At 44.0% G+C, this 12,254-nt stretch overlaps 2 protein-coding genes across 5 annotated transcripts in view; one reads left to right on the top strand and one right to left on the bottom strand.

Annotated features, from left to right (window-relative positions):
• Positions 1-7,880, bottom strand: part of dbnlb (drebrin-like b) — a 37,334-nt gene extending 29,454 nt beyond the window's left edge. For both annotated transcript variants that reach the window (XM_072553865.1, XM_072553866.1), the window contains exons 1-2: positions 7,716-7,880; positions 1,216-1,271 (exon numbers count right to left, since the gene is read on the bottom strand). In XM_072553865.1, the coding sequence (XP_072409966.1) occupies positions 1,216-1,271; positions 7,716-7,867 (208 nt within the window). In that variant the 5' untranslated portion in view covers positions 7,868-7,880. The remainder of the gene's footprint in view (positions 1-1,215; positions 1,272-7,715) is intronic.
• A 498-nt stretch (positions 7,881-8,378) lies between these two features.
• The window catches only part of piwil2 (piwi-like RNA-mediated gene silencing 2), a 79,621-nt gene continuing 75,745 nt past the window's right edge, over positions 8,379-12,254 (top strand). For all 3 annotated transcript variants that reach the window (XM_072553854.1, XM_072553853.1, XM_072553856.1), the window contains exon 1: positions 8,379-11,276. The gene's annotated coding sequence lies outside the window, so the exon portion shown is untranslated. The remainder of the gene's footprint in view (positions 11,277-12,254) is intronic.

Here is a 12,254-nt window from a genome sequence, read left to right as displayed (position 1 = left end):
TGCTGCATTTTGGGAAAGCAAATTTTAGCAGGACTTATACACTTAACGGAAAGGTCCTAGGGAACGTTGCTGAACAAAGGGACCTTGGAATTCAGGTTCATAGCTTCTTCAAAGTAGAGTACAGGTAAATAGAATAGTGAAGGCAGCATTTGGTAATGCTTTCCTTTATTAGTCAGACCATTGAGTATAGGAGTTCGGAGGTCATGTTGCCGCTGTACAGCACATTGGTTAGGTCACTTTGGAATGTTGCATGCAATTCAGGTCTCCTTCCTATTGGAAGGAAATTGTGAAACTTGACAGGGTTCAGAAAAGATTTACAAGAATGTTGCCAGGGTTGGAGGATTTCAGTCAGAATAGGATGGGGCTGTTTTCCCTGGAGCATCGGAGGCTGCGGGATGACCCTATAGAGGTTTATAAAATCATGAGGGGCATGGATAGGGTAAATAGCCAAAGTCTTTTCCCTGGGGTGGGTGAGTCCAGAACTAGAGGGCATAGGTTTAGGGTGAGAGGTACCTTTTATATCCTTCTCCTAAGGGGCAACTCTTTCACACAGAGTGGTGCGAGTTTGGAATGAGAGGCCAGAGGAAATGGTGGAGGCTGGTACAATGACAGCATTTAAAAGGCATCTGGATGGGTACATGAATAGGAAGTGTTAGATGGGTATGGGCCAAGTGCTAGCAAATGGGACTAGATTAGGTTGGAATATCTGGTTGGCACAGATGAGTTGGACCGAAGGGTCTCTGTCTGTGCAGTACATCCCTATGACTCTATATCCACCGGCTCTTCTTTGTCTAACTTACTCGTTACCTCCTCAAAGAATTCTACAAAGTTAGTCAGACATGATCTCCACTTGGTGAAGCCATACTGACTCACCCACTGTTTTATCATACACTTCCAAGTACTGCACAATCTCGTCCTTAATAATGGATTCTAAACTTGATCTTAGCAATTACAGAGGTCAGGCGAATTGGTCTAGTTTCCTGCCTTCTGCCACATTCCCTTCTTTGACAGGGTGCCACATTAGCCATTTTCCAGTTCTCTTGGGACCCTCCCTGACTCGAGTGATGTCTGAAAGATTATCACCGAATCTCTACAATCTCCACCAGTTTCTTCTTCAGAATCCTGAGATGTCGTCTATCTGGTCTGGGTACTATTAAACAATGTGGCACCCTGCAAAAGAAGCCAGAGATGACAAGGGGTTGATGTCATCCTCACCTCCAGTTCCTGCCACCCGTAGATCATTGCTGTTGCCTTCATAAGTAAAAAGGGCCCTGAAAAACAGAAAACAATACAATCAGATTTCCTCTCATCCTTATAGATAGTGCCCAGCTCTCAAAAGGAAATAAGCTGGACTGAAACACTGATATACACAGCCATCACTTGGCATTGCCTATTATCCCACTGTTATTGGACCAATGTTATTCAGCACACTTGCAGTTAATGGTGGTAAAATCAAACAGGTCAAACTTACAACACGAACCTCCCCTCCCAGTGCCTGTAAACTGAGAAATTCTCACCTCAAAAGCTACTACATGACAGTATTGCAACCACTCACTCGATGATTAGCACCATGGGTTTTGCGTTTGCCTCCAAGTGTGGTCTTGTTTGATACTGAGTCAACAGCCTCCGACGACCGCTCAAGACAAATTCAAGGGGAATTTGGGACTGAATCTGAGCCATGGCAGACTGACTGTTCCTCTACTTAGCATGAACTAGACCAATTGTACAGATAGCGTCTGCCAAATGGATACTCAAAATTGCAAAAATCTGTCATAACAGCTTAGTACTGGGTGTCAACCTGCCTGTCATGAACCATCACTCCGATTTGCTGTCACTTTGCACTGGAGGCAAGGGAGTTAACGCATCTCCTCACCCAAACTGCAATTCCAGGGCCCAGTAGTTTCAGATTTGTCCATGTAGCAGACGTATAAGCCTTTTTTCAGCTCGCTTCCAGCTTGTGGCACAGAGAGATCATGGACTTTATTGGATGTCCCTCTCCCCACATTTGCTATTTTCCCCCAAGTGTTTTCACACATCTGCCCCACAGCCTTGCAAACTATTTCCTTCTCCATGCATCAGTCCATTCCTTTTCTAGTCTGTCTCTGACACTTTTTTTAAATACAGATCACAGCAATTCTGCATTCAAAGAAAACCTTTTACCCATGATCTGGTGGGCGGCATGGTGGCACAGTGATTAGCACTGCTGCCTCTCAGCGCCAGAGACCCGGGTTCAATTCCTGCCTCAGGTGACTGACTGTGTGGAGTTTGCACGTTCTCCCCGTGTCTGCGCAGGTTTCCTCCGGATGCTCCGGATTCCTCCCACGGACCAAAAATGTGCAGGTTAGGTGAATTGGCCATGCTAAATTGCCCATAGTGTTAGGTGAAGGGGTAAATGTAGGAGGATGGGTCTGGGTGGGTTGCGCTTCGGCGGGTCGGTGTGGACTTGTTGGGCCAAAGGGCCTGTTTCCACACTAAGTAATCTAATCTTAATACAGCATCCTCTCCTGCCAGAAGGAAGTCCTTATTGACTTTGTTCCCAAAACCACTCAATCTTGAGCACTTCATCTCTTTATTCAAATTAACAGAGGAAGTTAGACTAGTAGAAGAACTATTTTATTATCAATCTGTTCCGCAGGACTGAGGAAGCCACCCTCTGTTACTTGGCCATCCCCTTCCACACTCTGTGGTGTCAGGAGCATGATCAGAAGTGTCAGCATGTACAAAGCACAATTAAGGCTTATCACATTGACAGAAAGAAGTTGAAAATGGACATCAAAAGGAGAGAAATATATGGAGTAATCTGCCAGGCAAGACTATCAGATCTTGGTTAAGGATAGCTTAATGTGTGGTGAATCAACAGCATTACCATAGATTGTTAGAACCATGGAGGACATTTGGCCCATCTCATCTGTGCTGTCTTTGAAAGTTTTGTTGATGATATTACAATGGAGGCGGTCTGTTCAGCCCCTCCAGACACTTAAACTGGAATAAGGAAACCATTCAGCTCTATAAGCCCAATGACATTTCAGTTAGATCAATGTCAGTAATGTCATGAGACAGTTTCCAAAAAGATATCTATTGATCCTGATATCAGCGATATCAAATGCACCAGAATACAAATCCAATAGGAGAAGTGCTCCACAGATTTCCCTAACTGATTATTCACATCAAGACTCACCAGTCCAAACTTCAAATTGATTCTCTTGACCTGGGCTTGACCAACCAGAGGAACTAGTTTATCTAACCAGTGTTTTCAATCAACTTGAAAACATCACTGAACCATTTCATCAAAAAATCTGAGAGAGATCTTGCTGAACACAAATAGGCTGCTGAGTTCCTAAACTCCACCTGTGGCCAGCATTCAAGATGTGTGACAAAACTAAGTTGAGATTTTCATAGGGTGCAAATTGGTTGAGAATCTGGGTGTGAAGTCACTTGTTGTGCTATTGGTGTGGAGTATTACAAACAGGAGTGTACAAGACTTCATGACAGGACTATCGAAGTTGAGCAGAAGGGCTTGAGGAACTGCAAGGTTTGTCCTCATGTAAATTTTAATTGTCTTAAGCGAGTGGCATTGCTCTATAATACGTAATGAAAACTAGAGGATGCAAAGGCCATCGAAAAAGCAGTCTCTCTTTCAAGGTGGATGGCCACATGTGTTAGTCACAAAAAACCTAGGCCGAGGTCATGTGCCCAACGACAAGAGCTTGACTATCTCAGAAGAAAGTGAGGACTGCAGATTCTCAAGATCAGAGTTGAAAAGTGCGGTGCTGGAAAAGCACAACTGGTCAGGCAGCATCGCTTTTCCAGCGCCAGACTTTTCGACTCTTGATTAGCTCAATAAATTACCAGAAGAGTGTAGTGACTGGCAACTGTAGCACTGAGAATATTTTGTATCTCCAGCTGTGTCAAATTTAACTGACAAGCGTTTCGGCATTTCAACATTTGCACAAAGGTGTTGCCGGGGCAAACCGTGAATTGAGGTTAACCATGGAATGAGCACTTCAGTTTTATTCAACTTTTATGGGTCCATACCAGTCCTTTTGATTTACTGAGCTTTGTTTAGCATGACAAAATTGTTTCACATTGCATGTCAACTGCATGTTTACAAGTTTTATTTTACATCATAAATGCACAAAGCGATAGACAAATTTGCGAAACTGTGAATTTTAAATACTGGACAAAAGCCTTCGATTTTATTGTTTTGAAAAGGCTGAGGGGTGGTCAGATTAAGATTGTGAAAGATAGGCAATATTTTGATGAAATAGATACAGAACAATTGTTCCTTCTTGTGGGGAACAGCATAAACAGAGGCCTTCAATATAAAATGGTCAACTTTGGGAGTATGCAGAATTCATTCTCACAGGGACCAGCTGAGATGAATAATATAAATCACTCCAGGGGAAGTTGGAAACATTTATGATGGAGAAAGGAATTGAAGGATTGACCTTTTCAGTTGAACCATGTCAAGCGACAGGAGTTGCGTGTGGACTAGAATCACCATTGTCCATCTGTTGGCATTTAATGAACCGCAACAGGCCCGTGCAGTCAGATTTGCTATAACACTTGTTTCTTCAATACGAATCCGCTATAAACACAATTGAAGAATTTAGACCATCCTTTGTCGAATCTGAACTTTCCTGATCTGTATTGGCTATAATGCAGTTCCAGTCCTGTTGCCTTAAATGGTGCTGCTATTATGTGATTTTTTTTGAAAATGCAGGATCGCACAGGAACGGATCTATCATGTTAAATCAGAACAAAATGCTTATCAGCAAATAACAAGCTGAATATCTAACAAATTGTGAATGCACAAAGAACAAGTTCCTTTTTAGCTCAGAGACAGGTGAGCTGAGAAGGTTTGGAGATGTTACAGCCTCTTCTGATACAATGCGACAGTTCCATTCCCTTGCAACGCCGCATTTTAAGAAAATCGTGTCATACCAACTCCAGTTAAGTCAATGGGACCAGAATCATGTTTTTGTCACTACTGGTCAGGAAAGTTTGTGTTCTACAAATAATAGTATAAATTCTTCAATCGCCAATTTGTCAAAGAAACACACGTTCTGGCAGAACCAACTGTACTGAGAAAAGCCAAACCAAGGTCACAGATGGAGTTTGCTCACAACTGCATTTTGTATTTTGTCAGTTACACTAGATCCAATTGGCAATGTGAACAAATCATTAAAACATGCAAATTTCATTCTTATTTGGAGGTGGCTGGTGTTGTGTAATTACTATTCTAGTTCCTGATTTCCTGTTCTTCCTGTTTATTGAACAGCACAAGTTCTTCTTTCACACAGCTTTTGCTAAAATTCAAACAGTGGGTCAACCACCACATCTTTTAGCTCTCTTTGCTCCCAGAAAAACAGACTTTATCTCTTCGTATAAATGAGAGGTCTCATGCGTGGAACTATTTGTTAAAACATCATCTACTCTGTCTCCCATGTCCTTAAATTCATCTTTAAATGCACCATACAGAACTAGATACAACATCGCAAGCGGAGACCAAACCAATGACTTAACCAAGTTCAAAATACCACACTTGCTGTTGTACTCTACATTCTATGAATACAGCCTCAGATGCTGACTGCTGTGTAATTTATTTCTCAAACTATTCTGTCATTTTAAATGATCTATGCACATATCCATCCAGGTCCCTGTCTTCTTGCATCCCTTTTCAAGATTTTTTGTGGTTTCTCCATATTGCTCCTACTAAAGTTGACACATCTGTCCATTTCATTTCAACCACCTATCAGCAATTCTTCTGTCATTGTGAAATTCTGCAACATCCTCCTTGGTTAATCATGTTTCAGAGTTTGATGCCCGTCCCAATCTTTGGAATGATGCCCTACATGTTTAACATGTCTCAGGGAAGGTCCCAACACACCCGTGACACTATGATTAAATGGTGGAGTAGACTCAATGGGTTGAATGGCCTTACTTCCACTCCTACGTCTTATGGTCTTATATTTGGTGACACCTTTCTCGAACCCCAAAACACATGCATTAACCAATCCACTTGACATCAAACAGCCAATTATGTATTCATGTCCTGGCATAGCTCTTTACACTATCTTCCTATGCCTCAGTTAAAAGAGAAAAGAATCCTGCATGCCCTCCTAAATGCCTTAACTATCCTGCCATTTTCAGGTGTCTACAGGCATTCATGTTCAAGTCCATTTCTTTTTCAAGATGAAGTCCTATCCCTTTCAAGATGGCAGCAGAGTAACATGCAACGGGGTTCCTGCTTGGTAACTGGCTGCAGGAGCAGAAACAGACTGTAAGGCACTGAGAGCAAGCAGCAAGGTATTCAAAGGAGGGAGTGGGAGCAGGAACAAATTAAGGCAGGGAAACCAGGCAGCTCAGAGCAGCGGCAGGGGGTGAGGTCAGGTTCTGGTGAGGAATGCAAGCCCAGCATGGCCAGGCACTTATGGACTGTGGTGTTGAACTGTTAACTGTTTCTTTGCTTTTCCACATTTTAACAATGACAGAAATGTTTAACCTTTTTAAAACTTTGTTTTCTTTATTTTTCTGCTTTGTACCAAGATTCTGTACTTTGATACAGTTATACTAAAGACAGCACCTTAAGTGGAGACGTATAAACTTTTCACATACTCATGTGAACACATGTGACAATAAACCTAATTTATTTCAAATAATTCTGGTCCATCCCCCAGTTTTATTTGCCTTGTCCAAATACAATATCTCACTTATCCATTAACGTTTATTGTTCCACCCACAAAATTAATGTACCAATATCTTGCTCTTTGCAACTTTCTCTGCACCAACTACATGGCCAATTTAGGTTATCATCTGCAAAGCCGAACTCCTCAATTTAAAAACAGCAACGTGGTCAAAATATACTTCCTGGTGCTTGTTCTAAACTCACATCCAATAGAATTTATGCTTGGATCCCATAGCCAGTTATATTTAAGACCAACATGCAGTTTTGGACACAGTTCTTCAGGAAATGCAGAGGAGAGTTGGCTTAAAATTATTCTGGGGATAAAAGAGTTTGAGGTGAACTAAGAACATTGTAGATGTTGGGCTGCAATTGAGAGAAAATCAGAAGGCAATTTGACAAAGATATTCAAGTCATAAATGGCCTGGATAAAACAAAACAGTCTGCACTAATAACTGAATCAAAGATAGACAAGCACAAGGCTGGACGAACACAACAAGCCAGGCAGCATCATGAGATGGAGCAGTCAAAAGTTCGGATGAGACCCTTCAGAGGGTTACACGCAAAACATTGACTTTTTCACCACCTGATGCTGCCTGGCACCGCTAACGGAAGTATCAAGATCCAGAGAACACGGATTTAAACTCACGGACAAAAGAAACAATGCAGACAGGAGGAGAATTTATTTTCATGTAGTGTGTGGTGGAGACAAGTTCATCAGAGATATGGAATTTAAAAAAAAAATTGACTGTTATACAGTTACAGGGAGAAGGCGTGGCACCAACACATGGTCGAAGTCTGAATGATAGAGAAGCCACAGGCACAATGGGCCGAATGGGCTCCGGTGCTGAACGCCTCCCTTTAACTATAGACCACACCAGGTAAATCCCACCCTGATCCGTCCTTGTTAACTCCCTTCAGCAAAACACAGTCAAACGAGCCCTTTCCCGCTCTCTCTGTCGCCCAGCTCAATACACAAGATCAATCTGGGCACTGCTGAATTTTCTTTACCCCCGACCCAACAACTTACCAGTCAGTACTGGTCTTATCATTTACCACATCCTGGTAGGCAGCCTGCAGAGCGGGCCCATTCCGACTCAGGTTCAGCGCCATCTTTCCCAGCCAGCGACCCCACGCAGGCGCACAACCAACACGCCCTTCGTGCCGGGCACCGGTGCGCATGCGTCACGTACCTCTTCCCCGCGCGTCGGCAGGGGCTCGTTTGCGCATGCGCTCCCGCTCAAGCTCCACCTTCTCTCAAGTTTTCCCACCGTCCGACCTCACGCGCGCGAGAAAAACCCACCCAGTCAGATTCAGAGGGGCCGGCGTTTGACTGGGGTGTACACCGTTTAAAAATAAAAATCACATAACACCAGGTTTATCTGAAAGGACTAGCTTTCGCAGTGCTGCTTCTTCATCAGGTAATTGTTTCGTTTCGAGCGAGGAACGTCGACCTCACCCCGCTCCCAGGACGCTGCCTGAGCAGCTGCGCTTTCCCAAGCGCCACACTCTTCGACCCGTGTCCTCCTCAGCCAATGGGAGAGCAGGTCCTGCCAGCCAAACGTTGTCCTCGAGGGTTTGATTGACGGTGTATTTCCTCCAATGGGGTGGAGAGGTGGTGGTCGCGCCTGCGTGGGTGAAGGGGGTGTGTCCTGGTTTCCCGGGGGTCAGTGCGGAGCTCGCGGCTCGGTGCGGGGGGGTGGCTCGAGAGGCGACGGTTTGGAATCAATCGCCGCCATTATTTCCACCCCCGTCGATAGCAGGATAGCTCCTCCCTGGTGTAATCCTCTGTGTCTTCTCAAGTTTTGAGTGAATGTTTTAAAGCGCTGATAGCGTTGGAAGGAGGTTTCATTCCTGCGGGGCGCTGAATTTTTTATCCCGCGTTTGGCCCCGGGGTGGGGGGGGGAGGAGAGCAAGGAAAACGTTTGGAAATAGGTTCGTTTTCTGAATAAGGGCCAGTATTCAGTTCAAAAGAAAACCAGTTTTGGAAAGTAAAGCGTCCAAAGTTGGTTTTAAGTCGGAACAAGAAAAAAGGAAAGTGGTGTGAGGGGAAGGTCGTCAGCAGCATAAAAACAGATGGGAAGAGCTTTGGTCAATACTTGGAAGTGGAAAAATAAAGGGGAATGAAAGCCAATGTTGGTCCTCCAGGACTGGTGGAGGCTTAGAATACACAGTTTGGGGCTAACTGCTTGTCAGAAGACTTGGGAATCTTCTTAAAGAGACGACAGGGAGGACTTGACTTCAAAAAAGTGATCATCACCAATCAACCACACCGCCCCGTGGCCCAACATTTCAACTCCCCCTCCCACTCTGCCGAGGACATGGAGGTCCTGGGCCTCCTTCACCGCCACTCCCTCACCACCAGACGCCTGGAGGAAGAACGCCTCATCTTCCGCCTCGGAACACTTCAACCCCAGGGCATCAATGTGGACTTCAACAGCTTCCTCATTTCCCCTTCCCCCACCTCATCCTAGTTTCAAACTTCCAGCTCAGCACTGTCTCCTTGACTTATCCGGACTTGTCCGACCTGCCTAGCTCCTTTTCCACCTATCCACTCCACCCTCTCCTCCTTGACCTATCACCTTCATCTCCTCACCCACTCCCCATTGTACTCGATGCTACTCTCTCCCCACCCCCACCCTCCTCGAGCTTATCTCTCCATGCTTCAGGCTCACTGCCTTTATTCCTGATGAAGGGCTTTTACCCGAAACATCGATTTTGCTGCTCGTTGGATGCTGCCTGAACTGCTGTGTTCTTCCAGCACCAGTAATCCAGTATTTGCTTTCCAGCATCTGCAGTCATTGTTTTTACCTATAAGGAAAAGGTGCCAGGACCTGATGGATTGCATCCAAAGATCTTTTAAGAACTGACTGCAGAGAGAGTGAATATATTGCTCGAAACCTCCCATGTTTCCTTTGGCTTTGGACAAGGACTAGTGAAGTTGGAAGCTATTAACCAGTTGCTTTGAAATCAGTTGTCAGAAATGATGTTGATACCATTATTATTATGGAAAAATACTTAGTAAATGATATGATCAAGCAGAGTTGATGGTACTTCATGAATGGGAAATGGTGTGTAATTCTGTTTAAACAGTGATGCTCATAGTGGACTGAGGGAAATTGGTAGTGGTGCTGTCTTTAAATGTCCAAATGTAATTTTATAAAGAGCCAAATCAAAGACCACGTGGGGTGAACTTAATGTATCAGTATGGCTAAATGTTTGGTTAGCTTACAGGAAGCAGTGAGTAAGAGTAAGTATCTTTTTGAGCTGGTAAGCAAAGGTGTGTGAACTACTTATAGTGCATATTCGTAATGTGGTTGGTTAGACTGAACATATGGGAGCAAAGTTTGCTGGTGACATCCAAGGTGTAGGAAAGTAAAATTGCCAAGATGAGAGAGAGAGAGAGAGAGAGTGTTTGCTAAGGCTTAAAGCCAGGTGAAGTGAATGAGGGCAAGGGGGCAGATGGAACACAATGTGTAAAGTTTTAGACTTTATCACTTTGGCCAAAGAATAGAAGAGCCGCATGCTATTTAACAGAAGATAGTTCAGAACTTGATGGCGCAGAGGAGTCAGTGTGCCCTGGTACCCGACTTATAAATTAAGTATGCAAGTACAGTGAGTGATTAGGAAGCAAGAGGGAATACGGTCTGTTGCAATGGGAATGTGATATCCAAGTCCAAGTTTTACTGCAGCTCCACAGCCTTGGAGGACTCTGTACAGCTCTAGTTTCCTTTGAAAACAAGTAATGATTTTGTTAGCCACGTTTCAGGATAAGTTAACTTCTCTCACTCCCAGAATGAAGGCTTATGAGGAAAGGCTGAAAAGGTTGATCCTGTAAGCACAAAACTATAGAAGAATGAGAGGTCACTTTGTTGAGATCAGATCCTGAGGAAACCTGGTATGGTGGATAATGTCAGGATGTTTCCTTTTGTGGGGAAGACTAAAACTAGTGGTCATTAAGACTAAAGAATGAGGTCCCTGTGTTTAAATAGAAAGGTGAAGTGGATTTTTCTCTCCCAGAAAGCAATGGACACTGGGTCATTAAGTATATTGGCAATGCTAAGTTAGATTGTTTTTTTGATAAAGAGTTCTCATGTGTAGACAGGAAAGTGGAGTTGATATTAGCCATGATCTTAGAGGGTCCCATTGGCTGCCACCTGTTCTTCAGTCCTTTGTCCCTGTGTTGATTGCGATTAAATCTGGATACTAAGGACAGGCTGACCATACTGAGATCTCGGAAGGTCTGCCTTTATTCTTGTCCTTACATCCTCCTCTTCCAGTAGGTCTCACTGGATAATATAGACTGCATCCTCAGGTGGTAGAGGAGGTTTCCCGCGACTGATTTGAAATTTAACTAACCTTGATAGATGGGTCACTTGAAAATATTTGTGTTCTGAACATTGGAGAATATTCTTAGGAATAGAATGTAACACATATCGTTTATGATTTCTTAAGCTTTTTTTCCATTCATTTGCAGGATGAGAGCATCACTAGCTCCATAAGGATTTATTGCTCATCCGTAATTGTGCAGAGGGCGGTTAAGAATCAACCACGTTCTTGTACGCGTGGAGTCACATGTAGGCCAGATCAGGTAAGGTTGACTGATTAATGCCCTGTAGGAAAGGAGACTATCAGATGGATGATTGCAACAATTGGTAATGGTTTTGCGGGCATCACCAATGAGGATATGAGGAAATGGCTGAGGCGTTGAATAGATATTTTGTGTCAATCTTCACAATGGTGGACACGAATGACATGCCAGTAGTTGACAAAGCGATGAAGGTAGGTGAGGATCTGGAAACAATCATTATCATGCAAGAGGTTGTGATTAGATTAGATTGCCTACAGTCCAAACTGATCTCCTGAAGACTAACCTACCCAGTCCCATTCCCCTCTGACTAATGCACCTAACACGATGGGCAATTAAGCATAGCCAGTTCATCTGATCTGTACATCTTTGGACTGTAGGAGAAAACCCACGCAGACATGAGGAGAATGTGCAAACTCAACATAGACAGTTGCCCAAGGCTGGTATTGAACCTAAATCCCTGGCACTGAGGCAACAATACTCCCCACTGAGCCACCATGCCACCTTGTGCATGCTAATGGAGCTAAAGGTGGACAAGTCTACTGGCCCTGACGGAATGCATCCCAGGGTGCTGAAAGAGATGGTGGGAGAAATAGCAAGTGCACCTGTGGGAATTTCTCAAAATTCACTGGACTCTGGTGCAGTTCCAGCAACTTTGAAAACAGTAGATGTGACGCCACTGTTAAAGGGAGGGAGACAAAAGATGGGAAATTATAGATCAGTTAACGTATAGTGGGGTGAATGCTTGTGTCTGTTATCACGGAAGAAATAGAAAGGCATCTCATGAGAAATTGTCCCATTGGGCAGACGCCGCTTGGGTTCATGTACCTGGTCTACACCTCCTCCCACCCTACCTCCTGTAAAAATGCCATCTCTTATTCCCAATTCCTCTGCCTCCACTGTATCTGTTCCCCAGATGAGCAATTCCACCTTAGAACATCCCAGATGGCCTCCTTCAAAGATCGCAATTTCCCTTCCCAT

This window comes from Chiloscyllium punctatum, chromosome 35 (genome assembly GCF_047496795.1).
Source record: "Chiloscyllium punctatum isolate Juve2018m chromosome 35, sChiPun1.3, whole genome shotgun sequence".
Classification (NCBI taxonomy): domain Eukaryota; kingdom Metazoa; phylum Chordata; class Chondrichthyes; order Orectolobiformes; family Hemiscylliidae; genus Chiloscyllium; species Chiloscyllium punctatum.
Note: the sequence above shows the minus strand (reverse complement) of the source record. Positions and strands in the feature narration are given on the sequence as shown.